Below are 24,550 nucleotides of genomic sequence, written 5' to 3'. Positions count from 1 at the left end.
ATATTTAGCAACTATATTTACTGCTTCTATAGCGATATCATAATATTTCGGATCAAATAACATTTGTAATTCTTCTATTTTTGATTCAATTGATCTCACTGCTTCTAAAAATCGTCCAACAAGTCGTAACTGTTGTCGTATGTGATCTCCTAAATGCTGTAATCTATGAATTTGACAAAGGTAATTTCCATATAGTATAATAAGTAAGTCATATTTTATTAAGTTGTAAATATTATCATGTCGCATTACTGGAAGAATATCTTTTCTTAATTTAATGCTTGCTCGATTATGAACAGATTGTGCAGCACTTCGTGCTAGTTTCAATATATTTCGAACTGTATCTTTTTTCTTAGCGCAAATACGATAATGATGCCTGAGATTATGTATTGCATAATGGCCTTTACAATTGGAACATGGCAAGAAGTAAGAACCACATTGTTTCTCGCTTTTAGTAGGTCTTCTTATAACAATCATAGAACCACTATTTACATCTGCTTGTGTGTTAAATTTAAAGTTACCCTTTTTTCTTATTTGACTTATCACTTCTCTCCGTTCCCTAGATTTTTTGGAAGTGATAAGAACTTTTTACTTCTTCTTCATTTTTGTGTTTCAACTCTAGATGCCGAGCAATTTTAGTTTGCATAGTATTGCAGTAAAAGCAAAAATTAGATTTTTTATCTCCTTTTGGCCCTCGAGACAATTCTACAAATAATTCATCATCTTTAGAGGTTCTGTATTCTACTAACTCATTGTTTTGGCGCGCATGCCAACAGGGTTCATATCCTGCACCAATAAAAAATCGCGCTACCGAACGGGCGGACCAATCCCGCGCGTCCCTTGGCGCGGACATCTCATGTTTCAAAGCCGGGGCAAATCGTTCAAGAACATTCGGTCTGAACTATAGTGAAACCAGTTCAGAGGGAGGAGAGAGAATTTCGTTATCTCTAGGGTGGGAAGTTCATCCGGACGAGGCCCCGACATAATTAAGATCGAACTTCACTTGGTAAGTTCGTTTAATCTTACAATTATGTCTAGGGGCCTCGTCCGGATGAACAATAATAATGTAGATGTTCAAAGCGTGCGATTTGCCGGTTACCTATTAGGGCAGGAAAGTGTACAAAAGTTTCGGTTAGAATAATTTCGTCACTTATATTCGGACAAGGTTTGTACATAAGGTGCTTCGGTACCCAAGTAGAACAAATCAGTCATGAAAATATCAAAATGACATCATTCTGTAATCATTTTTTACGCGTCATCATGACGTCAAAATGGCCCATTAGAAGCATTTAATCTTGATTAATCACTACTTCTCCTTGACTTTTATTTGATCTTTTCGTTCTATTTAAGAATATACTCGAAATATGTTATGAAAACTGAAGAAAATTATGACTAATCATGCAATTTGTAACAATATATACTGTTACATATATCACGAGTCTCGTAAAACAGCATGTCACAAGTCAGTCATTTCAAACTGATTCTTGACGTTGACCATATGATGACATAAAATTCATCATTTTAATGTCATCTTGACGTTTCTGTGATTAACTTGTTCTACTTGGGTACATTATGTATAACATAATATTATGAATCATACAAACTAAACGGAGAAGATATCAGGCGGACAAAATACTGTTCGCAAACTCATCCGGGTTCACTATTGGCCTATTGTAAAAATTGGCAAATACCCGTGAGGACTCAGACCAATTGGCCGCTCTGTAAATACTATCCATTGCGACACCTCTACGTGCCGCCAACGAGGTTGACGCGTGACGCGTGCTATGGGCCGCAAACGAATCGCTGATCCCATAGTTTTGGAAAGATTCGCGAATCCACCTACTAATCGTTTGTACTGAAACGGGACCGTGGGGGCGTTTATACGAAATAAACAATGAATCGCAGCCCTCGGAACGAAGGGCTGAAGTTCGCGAAATATAATGCTCCAGGAGCTTGAACAGGCAGAGATTGTCGTTGTCTACGAATCGTGGAAATATTAAAAGAGGCTGAGATCTCCCCGGTGCCGACGTTTTTACTCGATCCGGGACCCGAAGGAAAACCCTTTCCGCATGAAAGGAAATTTGAGAAATTTTTAGGAGAGCTAAAGTCTGGCAACGTTATCCGGACGCTAGGGCCGCGAGTAATACCAACTTCTTGGTAACTGCTTCCAGACTTAAATCCTCATGCGGAAACTGCTTTCCCAGTTCAGCGATGACCGGTGAAGGGTCCCAAACGCAATTATACCGGGGGCGCGGCGGTTTAATGACGCTGGCTCCTTTGCAAAATCGCTTTATCAAAGGATTGTTCCCGACGCCATTCTTCGATATAAGAGATACGGCCGACCGTGCGGTATTCAATGTAGAATACGAGCCAACCAAAGCCAGTTCCTTCGCTAGAAAATCAAGAACCTGGTTTGGCAGTGGGGCAAATGGCGAGAAGTTATGCTGGTGGCAAAACTGCCACCACGAACGAAGTGGACGGGCGTATTGCTTTACCGTCGCAGGGGCCAATGAGGCCATGAGCGTTTCTATCGCTGTCTCCGAGACCTGCTGCAGCCTAAAAGCTTCCCGGATAATCTGGCGACCCCCAGGGATAGTGTCTTGTAAGCCGGATGCCTGGTCCTGAGTGGAGAAAATAGCAAATTAGCAGCGGGTTCTAAAATGAGTGGGTTAGATACAAGTAATTGACGAAAGAGCGGAAACCAGGGTTGGGACGGCCACCAGGGGACCACTAATACTCCCTCCGCCCCCTCTTCCACGATCTTTCTAAGAACTCGAGGAATTAGAATAAACGGAGGGAACGCATAGAAGTAAAAATCCTTCCAAGAGAAAGTAAAGGCGTCCACTGCAACGGAGCCTGGGTCAGGATGCCAAGAAACATATTGATCACATTTTGCATTTAAGATAGACGCAAAGAGGTCAATATCAAATGGACCGAATGTCCTGAGAATTGCATCAAAGGCCTCCTCCGATAAGGACCACTCGGAATCGACTTTTAAGCAGCGAGACTCTTCGTCGGCAATCTTATTGTCAATAGACGCGATATAAGATGCGAATAAAAAGATGTTTCTTTGCTCGCACCATTGCCAAATCTCCCTGGAAATGGCTGAAAGTCGATGATGCTTTATTGATCCATATCGGTTGACGTAAGAGAGTGCTGTGGCGTTATCTAGTCGCAACAAGATCTCGCAATCGTGCAAGTTAGAAGCGAAGCATCTCAGGCCGTAATATGCGGCCAAGAGTTCCAGCTCGTTAATGTGTCGAGTGCCGTCCTCGCTGGACCACCATCCGTGAGCCCGCTCGAGACCACAGCAAGCACCCCAACCGGTCAGGGAGGCGTCTGTGAATATCTCGTAAGCGTATTGGCCAAAGCAAAATTTGTTAGCGTGGTCGCGGTCCGAAAGGGCTTTGCGCCACCAACAAAAATCCTCCTGCAAGTTCAGCGGAATATCCATGGTTGCGTCGTAAGATCCACCCGAAATAAGAGCGTTAAATTTTGCTGCTTCAAGGCGCTTCGTATAAATCAGGCTATAACGAAAGGCAGGACAAACTGAAATTAAAGATCCTATTAAAGCTGCAAAATCCCGTATGGAGCTTCGTCGCTTTTTTGAAAAAGCCAGCACCAACCGTAGAAGCTTCTCCCGGCGGACGTCGGGAATCGACATGGCTTGTTGAATTGAATCAAAATTAAAGCCAAGATATTTCTTTAATGTCGAGGGCTCCAAATCTGATTTCTTAAAGTTGACGATAAAACCTAAGGAAGAAAGCAATTCTATATGCTTGTGCACGTTATCCAGACAGTTCTCTGGAGAAGAACCGAACATAAGAAAATCGTCCAGGTATAGTACGGATGAGAATCCCCGACGTCGCAAGTAAGTCGTCACAGGACGAAGAATTTTGGTAAAAATATAGGGTGCCGTAGAAAGCCCGAAAGGGAGAGCGGCAAAGGCATAAACCACACCTCTCCATTGGAAGCAAAGGAATTTCCTGTCATCCGGATGGATCGGGACCAGCAAATAGGCGTCCTCCAAGTCCAAGGTCGCCATATATGTTCCTGGAAGCAAAAGCTGAACCACAGTTCTCCAATCTTCAAGTTTGAAGTGCGGAGGCGATAGAAATGTATTTAAATCTCTCAAATTTAACACGAATCTCACGCCCCCGGAAGATTTTTCGACCAGAAAAAATGACGAAAGGAACTGATCTGCGGATGGCTCGACTACCGTAATCGCGCCCTTATACAATAAACGAGCGATTTCCTTGTCGCAACGAGATGCGGTTAAACGCGAAAACTTAGGCTCCGTTATAAAGGGCCTAGACGGTGGAGAGGAGGAGAAGGGAATTCTGTAATTCCGAATCGCGTCCAGAACTACAGGATCCGACGTGATGGCCTCCCACTGGCAAAACACGAACCAACTTTTAAATTCTGACCTCGGATTCGGATTCAGCGACCCAAAATACGTAAGAATTGACTAGTCCGGTCCGCCGGACAGAAAAAAATTTTTTTTTGTGGGGCTGTGTAATATATATAATTATAAAACTGTCGTAGTAGAATGACCTTTGGTATATACTTTAACTGCTCGACGGTTAAATCGTAAATATCGCTGTTATCCGACACGAGCAAAAACATTTTAAAGACTGAGCATCTCAGCTCTACGCGCCTCTATAAATAGGCCAGCTTTCTCGATATTGTTTTTCATTCGTTGTGGAGGGGAGGTAAATGCGGTTCGTACGACAATCGCGGACGATCAAAGTGACAAACTTTGACGATAGGATACAGTTAACGAAAGAGGTACGCAAACATGGAGACATGCTACCGATTTCTATACGCGGTATCATCTGCGGTCCGTCGAATTGCGGCAAGACAAACGTCTTGATAAGCTTGCTGGAAAGTCCGCACGGTGTACGTTTCGAGAACGTGTATGTGTACTCGAAATCGTTGCAACAGCCGAAATGTCGATATTTGGAGAATATACTAACACCGATAGAAGAGATTGGCTACTTTACGTTCTCGAATAACAGCGACGTCATTCCACCGAGCGAGGCGCTCCCGAATTCTATTTTTATCTTTGATGACGTGGCGTGCGACAAGCAGGATACGATAAGAGAATACTTTGCAATGGGCCGGCACGCGGACGTTGACTCCTTCTATCTTTCTCAGACGTATGCAAAGATACCGAAGCATTTTATACGCGACAACGCGAATTGATTCTGTTTAAACAGGATGGTACCAATCTGAAACACATATTCAACGATCACGTAAACACAGATATGTCATACGATGATTTCAGTAAATTGTGTCACACATGTTGGCAACAAAAGTATGGATTCGTGGTGATAGACAAGGACAGCGCGATTTCGAATGGTCGATACAGAAAAGGATTTAACGACTTTGCGATACCGAAACGTGGTTAGTTGTTGTCGACGCGCCGATTGAACAACGCTATCGCAACATGGACAGCAGCGAGGAGATTAGAGAGCGCGAGAGGATAGCAAATCAAATTGTGAAAACGAGCGATTCAATTCGCAAAAAGTATCACGCCTTGAAAACTGGTAAAATGGAGGAAGATATCGCGTTGGAGAGACACTTTAAGCCCATCATCGAGCCTCTAAGGCAGATTGCCGAAAACACCGTTGGCAAAGAATCTGACGTGTCAAAGATTGAGAATGAAACGGCGTGAGAAGACGAAGAGCCAAAGTTCAAACGAAAACGACCAAACGCCTCGTTTAACGACTCTGTAATGGCTTCAACTCCGGTTACGTTGAAACGATCGATAAATGTGCCATCTAATTTGAGCAAAATAACCAAAATTTTGCAACCGCATAAATCGAAACGATCGACAGGTCCATTGAATGAACCACCGATAACCTCTGCGCCTTCCATGCAACCCACAATGCTCGAATCACTCGCAAACGAAGATGTTTTCGAAACCACGGATGACTCACTCGTGACGTCCGTTTGACAGCAGTTGCAAACATCTGATGGTCGAGAAACGTTGCGAGATCTCTTGGGTCTATTGGGCCAAAAGTACGTCGGGGCAGTTCTGAGCGGCGATCAAAAAAGCGGTATAGACACCATGTACGGCGTTTATTTCAGCAACGATGGAATGATGCTCGGTAATAAACGTTTTGACGTGAACAACGCGGACAACATAATTCGACGGCATACGATACGCTGGCACACGCGGTCTTTACGAGTTGATCTTTAAGAAATTTCCCAATGACGATATCTACACGGAGGACGATATGCAAACATACAAGAGCATTCTGTTGACGACGAGTGCTCATAAACGCAATTATGATGCTCACGCTCAAATAAATGGCAACAGGAGATACAAGTACACACAAATAATCGCATCGTTGATTTCGGGTAAAAAAGCTGGAAAAGGTATACCGCGTGCCATGACATTAAACGGCAACAAGATCGACCATATAATTGCATCGTCGATTTCGGGTAAAAAAGCTGGAAAAGGTATACCGCGTGCCATGACATTAAACGACAACAAGATCGACTATGTTCATTGGGACAATCCCAACGAGCTTGTAGATCGTCTCCGATTGCTCAAAACTTCGCGCCTAGCGGGTCACACCGGTCACGATAACGAGATCCTGTCGATTATCGAGGAACTTCGCGAGGCTGGACTTATTATAAATTAAACCACGCGTCGGCGAGTCATTCAATCAACATCGAAATGCCGATCAACAAGTTTGGTATATCGCTCGGAAGAGGCGGTGCGGAACCGTACTATCAATGGAGCGGATTAATCAGAAATTACGTGCGCGATAACGCTCTTTGCATGGTCGCCACCGACTTTGACGCGAAATCGCGCAAGATTCGACGGATAGCGCCGCCTGTAAATGATAGCGATGCAGCCAATAAACGTTACGTGCAGCAGAGCGTGCTAATTTTGAAAGATCAGCAGGATGAAATCGAGAGAAAGATGGCCGCATTCCAGAATAACGTGCAAATTACCCTAAACGAACTTCAAAAGATGATTCAAGATGTAATTGCGAATCATCGCGAATAGATAAGAACGTACATCTGATCTCTGCGTCAGTTGCGCGTCAGCGTCATGGCTAGTAAGAAGCAATCAACTGAGAAACGGAGGCTGGTGGAAGAATTACACGCTCCTGCGAGAAGAAATTTTTCGCGAAGACGCGTCATAGTGCGCGGATACGATGACCTGTGGCAGGCGAATGTGGTCGAGATGCGTCCATACACGCGATTCAACAGAGGCTACTACTACATATTCACCGTTATCGACGTGCTGAGCAAGCACGCATGGGCCGTACCGCTCAAGGCCAAAAGCGGAACCGAGGTTACTACGGCGATAGCGAAAATAATTCGAGACGGCGGAAGATGTCCGAAAAATCTGCAGACTGACAAGGGCAAAGAATTTTACAACGCAAACGTGCAGAAACTCTTGAAGAAACATAATATCAATCACTATTCGACCTATTCCGTAATGAAGGCATCGGTCGTCGAACGATTCAATCGCACGCTCAAGAACGATATGTGGAAAATGTTTACGCTCAACGGAAATTACAAATGGATCGACTCGCTGCCGGGTCTCGTATCGGATTACAACGCGCGAAAGCATCGAACTATCGGCATGCGACCCATCGATGTTACCCCCGCGATCGCCGACAAGCTCCTAAAAACGGTGTACAGCCACGTAAAGATCGCTGCTCACGCGCGATTCAAAGTGGGCGACTCGGTACGCGTGAGTAAATTCAAGACAATCTTCGAGAAAGGATACACGCCAAATTGGACCACGGAGGTGTTTAGAATCGTCAAAGTGCAGAAAACTAATCCCGTGACGTATCTGTTGGAAGATTCCTGCGGAAAACCCGTCGCCGGCGGCTTCTACGAATACGAGTTACATTGCGTTGCTAATCCCGACGTGTATCTCGTTGAAAAAGTTTTGCGCAAAAGGAGGGATGAGGTTTATGTAAAGTGGTTAGGATTTGATAATTCACACAATTCATGGATACACAAGAATAATGTATTGTAAAAATTTATTACAATATAAAAACATATTATACATACAAATGAGTCATTTATTTTCATACATATCTAAATGTATTTACAATTGTATTTTACAATGGTATTTTATAATGCCCCCATGGCAGCGTCTCGGTAGAACCGGGTATAATGTATCGTTTATCATCGTACGGACTTAGAGCTATTTTCTTTTCGGACACGGTGTATACCTCGTGCTGTTTGGATCTTATGCAGGTCTGCTGTCGCGTCATTTCAATTTCGTCGCGCAGACACCGCGTGTAATCATCGAACGTTATCGACCTGGCTACGACGTTACTCTTAACACCTTTAGCTTTTTTCGTATCTTTCTTACCGTCTACTCGCAAGGCGTACATCTTTGCTCTAAGCCCGACGAATTCGGTCATTATCGCACCGTTATTTTCGTCTTTCATTAAGCCCGGAACTTTTTTATTGGCGAGTGGGATACCGTACGCATTATCGACCGCGTAATCGCTAGTGTCAAATCTAATAATGTGGCGCTTGGTGTCATACACATCTTCGCACTCGATGTGATAAATGAGACTGTCCGTATCGGTGTACGTGACTTTACACTTGCGATACAACGGTAACATGTACTCGTGATGAAATTCGTACAAACATGTCTTGGATATATCGAGGATGCACATACCCACGTAGATTGGTTTGTCGAACTTCACCTCGAGTTTTCGCATTTTTATTGCTACTAAATTCTCCGAAAAGACGCTTCGGCTATGAAAATTTGGTTTCGCGATCAATGCCTCCGCGCCGTATCTAACCTCCCAATGAGTCACGAGTCGCACGTCAACGTGATTGCGCACATTCTCCATGGTTTTGCCAAACACAGCGTTGTTCATCAATTTGTATAAATTTTTCTCGAAATCATTTTTGGCCAATGTTCTAAATTTCGTATTAAGTTCTATATAATCGCGAAGCCATGGAGATTGCGCGAATTTCAATATGCGGTGAATCTTTGCTACACGGAGACCGTGACGAGTGCACTGCTGCAGGTTGCGATAATGTATGACATAACGTTTCTTATCGTATAATGTTGCGAGGAGCTTGTCCTGCCGCTTACCGGGTGGTTTATCGCGCGTCGGACAAAACGGTAGGTCAGTGTGCGCGTCGTGAAGATGTTGCGGATATTCCAAGTCAACTTCGAGAATGTAGCCTATCGTGGAATCCACCGCAACATCCATAACATTAAAATCGGTTACGTCGTCGACCCATTGAAAATCTGCGTAAGGCAATGGTTGACACATTGCCCAGCCGTATAAGTTGTTTACGTCAAAATACATCAGATATGACGACGGTTTCGATGGATCGTACGACTGCATGTACTTGTTGTTGGCCAGCGCGTATATGTTTGAACATTGACTCAAACCGCCGCGTATACCGCGTTCGATAAACATGACCATGTCAATGTCGGTGAGCAATTCGAAATTAATACGCGTATGCTTCAACATAGCGTCCCACGTAAAACCTGGTAGAGTATAATAATATGCCGGATCGAGTCCATAACTCGCGACGCAGCTATCGCGAAAATTTTCAAAGATATCGGCCACAGCAAGACATCGGTTTTGAGATATAAATCGCTGTAGTCACCGAGCGTTCGAATGGAGAACCGCTGCCAGACGTTGACGGCGTGCGCGTAATCGGTCTCGGATACGGTGTCACCTGTCAATGAACTATAAAACGAGTCGCGCGGTGGTAAACACGAGTCCTCCAACTTTTCGACGCAGTCAATGTACTCATACGGAAATACGCCTTTTCGTGTCAGCAAATCAAAATTTTCTGCGGATATTTTACAAAATTCGCGTTGCAATATTCGCAGTTTATCCTTGCTGAGATAAGATGCCAATTTGTCGAGACTAGCGGTGAGAAACTTGTACGAATCGATAAATCGCAATTTGACGCAAGTTTTCTTATCTTTATCTTCGGTGCTTTTAACGTTTTTCGTAAATGAAATGTATTTCTCTTTTGTGATTGGGAGCAAGTCTACATGTCCTTCGTACGCTGTTGCTATTTCCGTTATAATAAAATGCGCGTCGTAGCCAGATAAATTATGAAAAACTATGGGAATGCAATGCGAATCTTTGTAGTTCAGATTACAGTTTGAGTGCGCGGGACCTCTGTACTGACCGGTCAGATGACAATGATCGCGTACTCGCACGTCGTCTGGCTCGAACGGTTTTTCGCACACGTGACAGTGCGTTGCGCTGTTAAACTTTTCCCACGCGTCTCGCGTGAAATCCGCCATGGGTATATTAGTGGACAAGATTGTCTTTACGTCGTGAGCTAAACGTCTTAGCTCCTCGGCGAACCACGCGACGCAATCCTTATCGCGACGAAACCGATACATTGATAGCGAGTCGTCATACGAGCAACGCACGTAGTACCCTATGCTAAACACGCGATGATGTTGATATGTGTACCTGGACGTTTCCGGATCCGCTTCCATCTTCTCCAGGGTACATTCAAGGTCGGCGTATACGATAAACGGAACTCGTTCCTTCCTGCCGTGATTCTTGAAAGCCAACCACTTGTCGTTATCGCTCGGTAACTTGATCGCGCAGTCGTTTATTTCCTGACAGTCGACGGTGTGGGCTTCCAATTTCTCGCTCGTGTAGAAATAGTGCAAACATCTGTAAATACTAGGTGCGCAACTAAGTTTCCGGGTTTTTTTGATCAATAAAAAATGGAAAATTTCAAGAGAAATACAAAAAATGGTTTATTCAAAGTATCGTCCCTCGCTAGCTATACATTTTCGCCATCTCTCTGGCAATACATGAATACCGCGACAATAAAACGACGCGTCTTTGGACCGAAACCATTCATCCAACCAATTTTGCACTTCTTCGAAATTGGTCAAGTGTAGCCCAGCCAAGCCATGCGCCATCGACCGGAACAAGTGATAATCGGAAGGCGCCAGGTCTGGCGAATACGGACGGGTGCGGTAGCAGATCCCATTTCAGCGTTTTGATGGTGTCCTGGACGATGGAACTGCGATGGCACGGAGCGTTGTCGTGCTGCAATATCACTCGTTCGTGTCTCGTGTCCCATTCTGGCCGTTTTTCGAGCAATGTATGGTTTAAATTGATCAGTTGTTGTCGGTAGCGATGCCCATTGACAGTTTTGCCCGGTTTCAGCAGCTCATAGTACACGATTCCTTTCTGGTCCCACCAAACGCAGAGCATTGTCTTCTTTCCAAAACGATTTGGCCGTGCCGTCGATGTTGATTCTTCACCAGGTGAAAGCCACGATTTTTTGCGTTTGGGATTCTCTAAATATATCCACTTCTCATCGCCAGTAACAATTCGATGAAGAAAACTCTTTCTTTCATGCCGCAAAAGCAAAATTTCGGAAGTGGCTCTTCGATTTTCCATCTGTCTCTCAGTCAACTCATGCGGCACCCATTTTCCTTCCTTTTGAATTTTTCCCATGGCATGTAAACGTTTGGAAATACCTTGGTGAGTCATGTTTAATGCCTCCGCAAGTTGATCTTGTGTTTGCGTATCATCTTCATCCAATAACGCTTGCAGATCGGCGTCCTCAATTGTTTTTGGTCTTCCGGAGCGCTCCTTGTCCTCAGTGTCGAAATCGCCACTTCTGAAGCGTTTAAACCAATCTTCACAGGTAGTTTTCGATGGTGCATGTTCGCCGTAGGCCTCCTCAAGCAAACGACGTGCTTCAGCTGCATTTTTTTTTTCAAGTTAAAGCAGAAAAGCAAAGCTTCCCGCAAATGCTGTTTATTTGGCACAAAACTCGACATCTCCGTTGTTAGAAAAAATATTTTTGCGTTGCGATATGTGTTTATATAACGACTGGTTATTGTTAACAGATGTCCAAGCTATAACTTCAGACAACTTCAGACATGTAAGTCGAGTACATGTGTTATTGGTGCCATCTATGTGTGAAACCCGGAAACTTAGTTGCGCACCTAGTAATGAATTTTTTATATATCTTTTACGTAAAAATTATTTTTATTATTTATTAGGATGTATACTCACCGATCGCAAAAGTATTTTTTGTTCGTATTCTTGTTCAATTGCGAGCTCACGAGGCGGGACAGGTTCTTGATCCATGCAAAATGTCCCACGTTGTCGTCCTGCACGTACAGCAGATTTACATGCCTGCCCATCTTTCGACCAGTAACCCGTATTGGCAAGATAGCAAGTTCCTTGTTTTTTTTCTCGATGCTGTACACGTTGATGGAGATGTCGTTGTGATCTTCAAACCGTTTAATTTGATCCAACGTTATTGGAAACTTAATGTCTGTAAGATTTAGCACCGACGTGTAATGAGGATACGACGATTGCAGATCTGCATTTCTTTGGGCTGGATGCAGAGCAGCCGTCACTGACCATGCGAAACATGCATTGCCCATTGATCGCACGTTTATCACCGCTCTCTTCAATTTAATTTCTCGCGGTATTTCCACAAAACACCCCGCGTGCAATGGATTATATTTGTTTATGTTAACTGTCAAATTAAGTATACGCGACAACGCCCATCCGCTATCACGTTCCTGGAATTCCTCCAGCTTTGCTAGGGTAGGCTCGATGACGTGTCGCTTGTACCACTCACACAAATCGGACTCACGAAAGAGTTCATAGTTTCTCGTTGCGATACTTTTATTCGCGCGTTTGTCGCCCGCAACAAATTCGCCATTAAACATTGTGTTTATTTTTACATTGTCATGTCGTTGCATGACGTTCCGCACACGATCGAGTACAATGTCTCTCGCATCTTTGAGAAATTGATGAGGGCCGATGTGTTTGGAATTTATTACCACACCGGTCAGTATACGACTTTCAAAGGCCGTATCTATCTCGCGCCATCTGAGTCCTGTCTCACTCGCACTGTATCCTGCACCCACATGCACGAAACGTTGACGTACCGAGTCTTTCAGACCTTCGAGTCGTGCAATACAGGCGACCAACGACTGTTTGAGACCGATCGATGACTGTTTAGGATCGATCGATAATCGTGGCCGTTTAATTCGACTTTGTTCTTCCAACGATTCGATAAACTCGTCGCATCGTTGCTCCCACGCGGCAAAGTCTTCCCTCGAATTTAAAAGGGTGGATTGCTCCAACAACTCTTGCTCCATGTTCCTCTTTCTGACACAATTTGTTGCACTCGCGACTTCCAGTCCTCGACTACTGAGCGTATCACCCAGATTCGTCCTTCTATATTCTACTAATGATGCATCGTTTGCTTTTTTATCATATCTAATTTCATCTCAGCATCCGTACGGATGCGCCTTCCGAAAAATCTACGATTTGCAGTTTTACACGTGTGCGATGAAATCATTGCGAGACACGTATGTTCTTGAAAACGATATCGCGCCATTGACTTTCGGTGATTTGATCTGTATCAATGCAGCAGCCGTACATCGGCGCTATTTGCCAAATTTGCAGTTTTGCACGTGTTCGATGAAATCATCGCGAGACATGTATGTTCTTGAAAACGGTATCGCTCCATTGACTTATGTGAAATTGCAAAATTTGCAGTTTTGCACGTGTTCGATAAAATCATCGCCAGACACGTCGCGACATGTTCTTGAAAACAATAACGCTCCATTGACTTATGCGAAATTGCAAAATTTGCAGTTTTGCACGTGTTCGATGAAATCATCGCGAGACACGTATGCTCTTGAAAAAAAAATCATATTTGATGCTATTGACCGATGAGGTGATCTCATCACAAATGTTCTTGACAAAGATATCACATTTAACATATATGTGGTGGTGGTCACCATGCAGCAGCCATACATTGGCGCTATTTGCAAGATTCGCATTTTTGTACGTATAAATGGTCTGCGAGGATTCTAGCGCGCAGTCAAGAGTTTGATACGGTTCGAGTACGTCGCAAACAGCCTCCAGTTACGATGAACACTTACGGTGCGAACTACTACGTTCCGATTCAGGATGAAACGTGCGAGAAACAGCACAATGAGTAAGTACCGCTAATTTTCGATACTTGTGCAAAAAAAATCTTTTATAAACATAATTGTATTTTTTCAGTTTTGATAAACCCCGCTACACGCCTCGTATTTTGGGAAGAAGATTTGCCTTGACATCGACAGCATATAAATTTTTGGATGTTGGAATCAACGCGGGACCTATGTCCTCTGTGGATATACTTATTGGCGATAACCGAGGCAATCGGATAATTCTGCCTCATGCAACGTGGGTGACATTCATCGAAAAACGTGCAGATATTCAACGATTCGTGCAATCACCGGCGCCATCATCGCTAGCGTTTCGAGATCTGGAACTCGTTAAAATACGTGACGCAGATATTGTAAAATTGACATCGTGCGCCACCAGCTTGTACATGAAACCATCAACCGTACTCTTCCTGTTCGAACTAGAACATTGCGTCGAGAATGTGTATTTTCAACTATGCCAAAATGTTCATGGCGTAAGTGAAAAATTTAAACAATTTGTAGCCATTTTACGCCAAAATTGTATCGCCGATAAATGTAATGCAGTTAGAATCTTGCGTGAATTTTATGATAAAAATTCGATTATTGATTGCGAACTGTTGGCGTATGCTGCAGATAATATTATACACGATGCATTACATGAGAAATAAATGTATATTAAAATGCATATCACTGTATCTAAAATTATCTTTCCTTCTGTCTACCGTTCCCTTGTCCACCGTCAGCGGTTTAGAATTACAGAGCGGTAACTCTCGATAAGAATGCGCGTGCCGCATTCGTCGCGCGATCATTAAACGTTTTCTCATCTGTCTCGTATAAATTATTAAATATTCTTCCTCTTATTTCCAATAAATAAATCACTTAAAATAATATAAAAAATGATCTAACTATAATGGGTGACGGGAGCGAGAAGACCGTGCGCGAGGGGGAGAGAGATGCGCGCGAACGGGGGACGGGGGCGCGAGAGAACATCTACGAGGAGGAGATAACGCGAGCGGGAGCGTGCCGTGTGACGTCACGCGGACCGACGCGGCCGTTGCACGCGGACTCCGCGGCGCGGCGAAAACGCGGTCACCCCTCATCCCGCGGCGCGGCGAAAACGCGAACGCGGGTCCCCTCACCCCGCGGACCCCTCTCCCGCGGCGCCCGAAAACGCGAACGCGGGTCCCCTCACCCCGAGGATCCCTCCCCCGCGGCGCCGGAAACGCGGTTCCCCCCCTCCCCCGCCCGCGGCGCGGCAAACAACGCGGTTCCCCCCTCCCCCTCCTCGCGGCGCCCGAAAACGCGGTAACCCTCCCCCCGCGGTATACCCCCCCCCCCACCCCCTCTCCCGCGGTACCCCCCCCCCCCTTCGCGGTATACCCCCCGCCCCTCACCCCCCCTCGCCCACATTTCATTTAGAACCAACATAGCTTACCTACTAATGCCAACTCGTGTTTATCTGAAATACATAAATAAAAGTTAATGAAATAAAAGTAAAACAGATTGACATCAGAAGAAACTCAATAGGTTTACATTGGCAAAAGCTCAGAGATGTTATAGTTAATTTGAAAGAAAAAAGTAGTTTTGTTATTATATTTCATACATATCATAAAGAAATATTAAAATACAATAGCATTCAAACATAACTTGTGTAATAAATACCTTGTGAATCTACAATTTTTAGATCGCTGTCATCATTTGCCAAACTGTCTAATATATCTGTACTTTCATTAGCAGACATTATGTTAAATGTCAAGTCACGTTTTTCTGAAATGCATATATAAAGTTAATAAAACAAGAGTAAAACACATTAATATCAGAAAAGATTCGATAGATATAAAAATCAATAGATATAATCTATATATAGATTAAAAGTAATATCAATAAATATAATAGATAACACTATCCGACAAATTAAAAATTGTTTGTAATTTTTTTGTCGCTGAAAACAAAACCGTTAATGAAATTGCTCTATCACGTCATATTTTGAGATACTTCATCTAAAAAATAAGCTCAGTTTACTTTAGATCAGTATTATTAATTTTAGACTTACCATCAATTTCTGTTTCAGTCATGTTTGATGAGAAGAGCACTGGTGCAGTTTTCATAAGGTGCGGTGCAATATTAAGAATATCAGGATCAACATTTGCTTCTACTTCCTGTGGTCCTCCACCAGTTGCCAGACGTGATTGTTTCTCTTTGGTTAAGGCATCTCTTTGAGATTGCTTTAAATTTGCCAATTTTTTAACTGTTGCACATTTCTCTGTAACCATAATTTTGTATAACATAATGTATTGAAGCATATATTATATTTCTAAATTATAGTTCTTACCTCTTGAGAAATTAATGTTGATTCGTTATATTCTTCACATATGTTATTCCATGCGATATCTTTATCTTTTAATGTTGTAGCATCACTTTTCTTTATTTCTATTACATTTTTATATTTTTCAAGTATCTGTAAAAATACTTTTCTCTCCATCAATGTATAATGTTTGTTTTTACTTGAAGTAGGCTTCTCTTTGCATGATATTCTGTAAATAATACAATATTTAAATATAAAAATGATTAAATGAGATTTAAATAAATATCACTTTATATTTGTCCAAATAAAATATAATTAAAAATATAGAAATAATCTTGAGATTCAGTAAATTAAAAATAATATTTGATTACAAACTGACATGCATTACATGTACTGTGTGTGATTATCAACTTACGTGAACAACAGGTGGCAGGTGTCAATCCTGTTGTACGTGAAATATCCAAAATCTAAAGCGTGTAAAGCAGGCACTGTCCTCACGCCGAACTCTCGCCGAGATTTTCAGTCCTCCGTAGTTCCACTTTCTTTCAAGCACTTGAGTTTGCTCTGATTATAGCTGTAAGAATTGTTCAAGTTAATAGTTAAGATAATATTAGATTGCAATCAAACATGCATTACATGTATCGTGCGTGATTATCAACTTACGTGAACAACAGGTAGGAGGTGTCAATCCTGTGGAATATACAAGCTCAAGAGCGTGTGCAACAGGCCCTGTGTTCAGAGAGACTTTCACCGAAATCCTCGGTCCTTCGTATCACGATGTGAAAAAGAATGAGGGTGTCGAGCGGTACTCGAGATTCTCGATCCTTCTACTTAGGTTATGGTGCGGATACAGAAAAATACAATGTTCCACCGAAATCTTCGGGCCTTTGTATCACGTTGTGCGAAAGAATGTGGGTGTCGAGCGGCAGTCGAGATTCTCGATCCTTCTACTTAGGTTATGGTGCAGATGCAGAAAAATGCAATGTTTCCATTGGTGGAACGTACAGAAATATCACGGAAACAGCCGATTCCTAAATAAGCACTATTTTAAGCATATCTTCGCGAAGTTGACTCTAAATCAAATAAGAACTTCTTAGGCAAGAACTTCTTCGCAAAGACCGTCTTGTTTCGTCACTATGAAATGTAGCATTCTCGAGATGATCTGATTTGGATAAGACGGTCTTCATCAAGGCAGTCTTAAGTACTGCTTTGAGAACGGACTATGAATACCGCCCAAAGAAGCGCGCGACGACCGACGGACGCGCGCCGCCGCGGTCAACGACGCGACGCTCCTCTTCCTTCGGGAGGACGCGCGATTTCCGCGCACGGTCGATAACGCGGTCTCCTCTTTTTTTTCGGAATCGCGCGATTTCCGCCCTCGGTCGATAACGCGGAACCGCCGCTCTGAGCGCCCCCTCGGAGCGCCCGGGTTCGACGATCCCCCCCACCCCGACTCCCAGGTCAACACTGCGGTGCAAAATTCCTAATTACTTGCCTAGGGAATTTACGTCTTATAAGTACCTATAAATACTAGTACCTTGCCTAGGGATTTTGCCCCCCGCGTCCCTCCCTCCCGCTGACCCTATAAGTACTAGTACCTTGCCTAGGGACTTTCCCCCCCGCTCCCTCCCTCCCGCTGAACATACAAGTACTAGTACCTTGCCTAGGGACTTTTCCCCCCGCGCGTCCCCCCCACCGATGAACCTTTACACCTTCCCTCGGCCCCCTCGCCAACCTCTTACGGCATTCCCCCCGTGTTTGCGCGCCCCCCGACCCCTCTCTACACTATCTGGGGTTCGAAGTAGCTATTACCTCACTACTTATATTTTATGTTACATGTATATAGCCTTTGAGTTTAGTTTTAAGTAAAAGTGATTTTCCAAGTCTTACAAAAAGAGCAATAAATGACAAGTATTTTGAAACAAATTTATAAGAAATTTACTATTATATCTTTTAATAAAATTATAAGTAATATGTGTTTAGTTCGTATAACTTCGTTTTTTCTGTTCCTATAACAATAAAAATTTTATTTTTATAAGTATCATACTTAAGTCCTTGTAACTACGAAAATTTTGTTTCCATAAGTATCATACTTAGGTTCTTGTAACTATGAAAATGTTGTGTATGTAACTTGAAAAAACTTGTTCATTAACCTAAAAGTAAAAAGTAATATTACTGGTATCAAACATTATTCATAATACTAAAAGTTTATTGTATTAGTTACTACTTATAATATGATTGTATAACAAAATAAATATTATTAAAACAAATAAGAAATTGTTGTTCATACAACTCTAAAAATTATGTTTTCTTTACTACAAAAATTATGTTTCTTTTATATTTCAAAAACTAATTTGTTGCGAATCGAATAAATGAATATTCGCGAAGTGAATATTCTTCGTGAAAGCAAACATTCTTCGAGATCGCTCGAATGGCTCCAAACCGCGACGGTTTACTTCCCCCCCTTTTTTTTGGTGTTTTCGAGCAAACGGCTCACAGGTGTTTCTCGCGTGATCGCAAGCACCGCGACCAATCAGCGTTTCTCACGTCACCGAATTCCTCGCGGCCTAACGCGAAGCTCCGGCCGCGATCCCTTGCCTGCTCCGGCCGGGACGGCAGTGAGCCATCACAAATCGTACGCGATACTTGTATTTATCGCCGTCGAGAAAACGGAGTAGAATTTAGTATTGAAATAGCGAGTGCGAAATTGAAACGCGCATATGTCAGACAGTGTAACCCGTTTTAAATAAAGTGACTCTTGTCTCGTTTTACACGAGAAACCTGACTCTTATTTTCTTGTGCTTTCCTCGGCGCGCTCCGCGAAAACTTCGAGCGGTCCACTAACATTTAATGGTCCTTCGAGCCGGATCAGTGATTAAAAGACCGGCATAGACAGTTCGACCGCCTCAATAGTGATCGCGTTGTGCTGCTCCGAGACCACGGACCGTCGCGCTCACTAGACTCGCGAGAAAAAGGAGTTCGCCGTTCGAACCGTCGCCCATCACGGTGTGATCGGACAGTCATTACCGGTTCATCGGGTACTTCGCGATACGTGCCCTCGACTCCGTGGCTCACTCCGAACATTGAGCGCTCTGCACCCGCTCTCCTAAAGATTGGTGCCTTGTGTTTTTGTGAAGTGCTCCGGAGGCTCCTGCGTGACCTCCAGCAACAGGATCGTGCCATTACGCTACGCATCCGCCGCCCGACGGGCGCTCTGCTGCGACGTTTCATACGGCCCTGGCGCCCGCGAGTATCGCCTTGCTGCTCGCCACTGAATCGCACAGGAGCACACCTCCTGTTCGACCACGAGCGTTCTGCACCCGCTCGCTAAAGATCGGTGCCCCCTGTGCATACAAAACCCGGTGCTCCCGGTTTTGCTCTGCTCCTGCGGCTCCTGCGTGATCTCCACCGCGTTGAGATACGCTCACCGCCACCCGACGGGCGGTCTGCGCTGAGACGTTCCATATGTCCCTGACTCCCGCGAGTATCGCCCCGCTTCTCGCCGCGGAGTCGTGCAAGAGCGTCTTCGCTCTTCTATTAGATTGACACCCCGGTGTCAGATCGTTGTCGATAAGATCCAGACATCTCGCCAACATGTCTCTGGATCTCAAGAACCTCCTCATCGCCCAAGGCGATACGATTGCTACGCTCACGCGATCGCTGACGAATTTTAAGAAGCTTGCCAAGGCTCAGGTCACCCTCCCCAAGACGAAAGGGAGACTGACGAACTTGGAAGCGCTCTGGGCGCAAACTCGAGCCCTTCATATCCAGATTCTGCAGACGGCTTCGGCGGAGGAGAAGAAGTCGACCCCCTACTTTCAACAAGAGGAAATTCTCGCCGCCGAGGAAGCCTACTTCGACGCAGTGGACCACCTACAAGACGTCATCGGTAGATTAAGTAACGACGCCCCGAGCGCGCCGTATCGAGGTAACGAGTCTTCTTATCGTGACGCGCACTCCGGAGTGTCATTGCATCTGCCTCGTATCTCGCTTCCGAACTTTTCTGGTGCTTTCGCTGAATGGGAAAATTTTCGCGGAATCTTCGAGTCTCTCGTAGCAAACAGTGAATTGTTGAAAAGAACGCAAAAATTACATTATCTGAAAGCGAGCCTCTCCGGCGAGGCCGCGTCGTTGATTAATAACATTCAAATTTCTGACGCGAACTACGAGGCAGCTTGGCAACTTCTTACCAACAAATACGACAACCGCAACGCGATTATTTACGCGCATATCCATTCGTTCGCCGACTTACTGAAAATGAAAAACGAGAACGTGACCGAGTTGAAAAAACTTCGCGATAGTGTCCGCATCTCTCGCCGCGTTAACGACTTTCGAACGTCCCGTCGATGCGTGGGACGACCTCCTAGTTTATATTATCTCGCAAAAGTTCAGTCCGCGAACGCGAAATGAATGGCATCTTAAACGAGGCGACACGGATGCCTACCCTACGTATAAGGAGATTCATGATTTCATGACTCTCCGCATTCGCGGTCTCACGGATTACCCTTCGCAATCCGACTCTGCGCCGAATAATTCACGCGGTAAAGCACGTACTTCGGTGAATAATGTGTCGCCCGTCAAATGCGTCCGTTGTTCCGGAAACCATGGTCTGACAAAGTGTGATAAATTTTTAAGTCTGCCGGTTGAGCAGCGTCGACTCGTCGCGCGACAGCATAAATGTTGCTTCAATTGTTTGAGGACCGAGCATTATTTAAAGAATTGTCCGAGTAAAGGACGTTGCAATCGATGCCGTCAAGCACACCATTCACTGCTTCACAGCGAGGGTGCAGAACATAGTAACCCATGTACGCTTTCCGCGATTAATTCGCTGTCCTCAGCTCCGTCAGCTGTGTCAGTCGCCGCTGCCTCCGAGTCACCGGCCGCGCCCTCAGCGTCCGTTCAAACCGTGCATGCTTCTCGAGAGGTAAAGCAGCCGCCTCATGTACTTCTCGCCACCGCGTATGTTAGTCTAAGTACAATCGAGGGCCGTACGTTTAAGGTGCGTGCACTGCTAAATCAGGGCTCGACATACAGTTTCATATCAGAATCTCTTTGTCAGACAATGCGAACCAGGCGTCATCGTGCCGCGTTGAAAATACATTGTTTTGGCGAAAAATTTAATGGAGTCGCGCGGTCACAAGTTAATCTTACTCTCGCGCCCTGCGACAAACAGGGACCGATATTCCTCTTCTCGGGCTACGTATATCAAAGAATCACTTCGTATACAGCCTCTCAAACGAAGCCTGCCGCAATGTGGCCGCATCTACGCGATTTACACTTAGCAGATCCTGATCCCTCCTGTAATCACCCGATTCATGTCCTCATTGGAGCGGATTTATACGGGTCCCTGCTACTCGACGGCCTACGTCAAGGCCCGGTCGGCACACCGACGGGCCAGCTTACGATTTTCGGATGGATCCTCTCCGGTCCCGTCGGCCCTGCACGCCCGGCCGGAGAGTCCGCTTCTGTCCTGAATTGCGTATCCTGCGAGGATACGAATTCCTTAATTCAAAGTTTTTGGGAGGACAAAAGTATCCCCTCTCGAACTCCTCTCACCGAAGAGGACGAACGTTGCGAGAGGCATTTTGCGACGACTCATTCTCGCGATTCACAAGGACGCTACATTGTGCGTTTGCCGTTCAAAAACGGCCCCCCTCGCATCGGCGACACATTTCGAAAGGCTTCCTTTCTGTACTCCAATATGGAGCGCCGACTCTCGCGGAAACCAGAAATCGCCGCGCAGTATCACGATTTTCTAAGGGAATACGAATCGATGGGGCACATGGAGGCAGTGCGGGCGGACGAGCGCCCCCCTTATCTCCCGATATACATCCCGCATCATTTTGTTTTACGCGAATCGAGTACAACGACCAAGTTACGCGTTGTGTTTAACGCCTCAAGCGCATCGGCCGACAAAACCTCGCTCAATGATTTCCTAATGGCGGGACCTAAACTTCAACAAGACATTGCCGCGATAATCCTGCGCTGGCGACTCTTTCGGTACGTGTACATGGCTGACATTGCTAAAATGTTCCGACAAATACTAGTGCATCGGGATGACGCGGACTATCAACGAATTCTTTGGCGTCCTCCCGACAGTCTGTTGATTCGGCTTTACCGCTTACTCACCGTGACCTACGGGCAAAAACCTTCGCCTTTTCTCGCACAGCGCTCCCTTCTCCAATTAGCTCGCGACGAAGGTAAAGACTTCCCCGACGCGGTCACTATAATCGAAGAGTCGACCTACGTCGATGATGTTCTTTTCGGAGCAGACGACCTTCTGTCTCTGCTCGAAAAGCGCAAGCAACTCGTGGGCATAATGAATCGCGGATGTTTTCCCCTTCGAAAATGGGCCGCGAATTCAGCCGAACTTTTGACGGATATTCCAGAGGACCAACGGGAATCCTCGGACTATCCGATCAATCGCGATGACACGCTCAAGGTCCTCGGCCTGTCTTGGTCTCCGCGCGATGACTCGTTTCGTTTCGTAATTTCGCCATACGCCGTGACAGTTCATACTAAGCGCTCCGTTTTATCATTTATTGCAAAGCTGTATGACCCCCTCGGCTGGGCGTCACCGATAGTCATTGCGGCCAAGATGTTGATGCAAGAGCTCTGGCTCCGTAAAATTGATTGGGATGCTCCCATCCCCGATGATCTTCTGCATCATTGGATCAATTACGTTTCAGACTTGCCTAATATTAGCAAAATACGCATTCCTCGATGGACAGGGATGCGTCAAGATAAACTCGATGTTGAATTGCACGGCTTCGCGGACGCCTCCACTCGCGCTTACGCCGCGGTAGTTTTCCTCCGAATTGTGCATTCTCCCTCTAACATTCAAGTCATCCTCCTCGCGGCCAAAACGAAAGTCGCGCCATTGAAAACCGTTAGCGTTCCACGGTTGGAACTTAACGCCGTCGTTCTATTAATTCGATTGATAGAATGGGTAAGAAACACCACGCGCTTGATGCGAGCTCTCTTATTTGGATGGACTGATTCCCAAATCGTATTAGCTTGGCTTCAACAACATCCATCCCGATGGAATTCCTATGTCGCGAACCGCGTCTCCGAGGTGCAGACGCGCCTTCCGACCGTACGTTGGCAACACGTTCGCTCCCAGGAAAATCCTGCCGACTGCGCTTCGCGCGGTTTTACTGCCGCCGATCTCGTCAATCATGAATTATGGTGGTCTGGGCCCCGGTGGCTTAGCACATCCCCGGCCTCGTGGCCGATCCCCCTGACTCCTATCGAAAAGGACATTTTACAAACGGTATCTTCCGAAGCGCGTAAAGCTACCGTTCATCTCGTCGATTCAACTCCTGAGTGGGATCTGCCCACCTCCTGCTCGAGCTGGATCCGACTTCTTCGTAAGTAGATAGGCTATAGGGATTCTAAAACATGGTGTGTCTGTCGGGGCGCGGGGGGAGGATGTGGAACGCGCGGGGAATGCTGTAAGCGGTGGGCGAGGGGATGGCGTCGGCAGAGGGGCACCGCCTCACTTTCCGCCCTAGGGAGGAAAGCAGTCGTGACGAAGTATGATCACGCGTCTCGCGCGTGTCATCCAACGTCATAGGTACCCCTCTGCCAACGCCATCCCCTCACCATACCGCTTACGGCATTTCCCGCGCGTTCCACATCCTCCCCCGCGCCCCGACAGACACTTTACGAATCTTTCCACAATTAGATTGTTAGTTTGAAGTTTGAATTTTTTTCCGAAAGCGTGAGAACGTCGATAGTCGTTGCTCGCGCCGTACGTTTATATTGAGAGATAAAGAGTGCCATGGACAGTCAACTCAAGGACAGTCAACTCAAAGATACGGAGGTTTTGATTTCGTTGTCTGACGAGCATCTGCAGGATCAGGTCGTAGAAGTCGAACTCACATCGACGGATATTGAGTTGGTCACTTTCACTTTGCTCGATCTGTTGCGCGAAGTTTGGAATTCTGAATGTCCGGCGTCGCGGAATTTGAGACTGTTGCTCGCAAGCGTCTCGAAGTACTTGGCGACTACGAATCCGAAGCGAACCGATTGCAACGTACGTCGTATGCGCGAGGGTAGCAACATAAAGAGCGTGCTGACAGAGCTCCATAAAATTTGGCTGAAGGAAGGTCCTAAGAATCCTACCTGTACAGAGAATGAAATGTACAATTTCATTCGCGATCAACTTCCGCCGAAGTTGTATTTGTCATTAGTGAGTGACCTAATGACACAAGATACCTATTACGAATGGATTAACTATCACGACAGATACGTCAATAGCTTATCCGTTGGTGCGGGAGGGGATATCCTCGCCG

At 45.2% G+C, this 24,550-nt stretch overlaps 1 protein-coding gene across 1 annotated transcript; it reads left to right on the top strand.

Annotated features, from left to right (window-relative positions):
* The first annotated feature begins 19,847 nt into the window (after window positions 1-19,847).
* On the top strand, window positions 19,848-23,497 carry LOC139786577 (uncharacterized). Its single transcript, XM_071725728.1, has 3 exons — window positions 19,848-20,181; window positions 21,482-23,202; window positions 23,270-23,497. Exons 1-3 carry the CDS (start codon window positions 19,848-19,850, stop codon window positions 23,495-23,497), a joined length of 2,283 nt encoding a protein of 760 aa, XP_071581829.1.
* The last annotated feature ends 1,053 nt before the right edge of the window (window positions 23,498-24,550 follow it).

Source organism: Temnothorax nylanderi, unplaced genomic scaffold, assembly GCF_030848795.1.
Source record: "Temnothorax nylanderi isolate EJ_2023f unplaced genomic scaffold, tnyl_v1.0 TNYL_tig1080_pilon, whole genome shotgun sequence".
In the NCBI taxonomy this organism is placed as follows: Eukaryota; Metazoa; Arthropoda; class Insecta; order Hymenoptera; family Formicidae; genus Temnothorax; species Temnothorax nylanderi.
Note: the sequence above shows the minus strand (reverse complement) of the source record. Positions and strands in the feature narration are given on the sequence as shown.

What these genes read in the sequence shown, in the direction of transcription:
- LOC139786577 (XM_071725728.1), top strand. Translation starts at nt 19,848, where the DNA reads ATGTCTCTGGATCTCAAGAACCTCCTCATCGCCCAAGGCGATACGATT. An exon ending in CCCGAGCGCGCCGTATCGAG is followed by an intron (nt 20,182 to 21,481) that starts GTAACGAGTCTT and finishes CTTCGTATACAG; the next exon opens with CCTCTCAAACGAAGCCTGCC. An exon ending in TAATTCGATTGATAGAATGG is followed by an intron (nt 23,203 to 23,269) that starts GTAAGAAACACC and finishes AAATCGTATTAG; the next exon opens with CTTGGCTTCAACAACATCCA.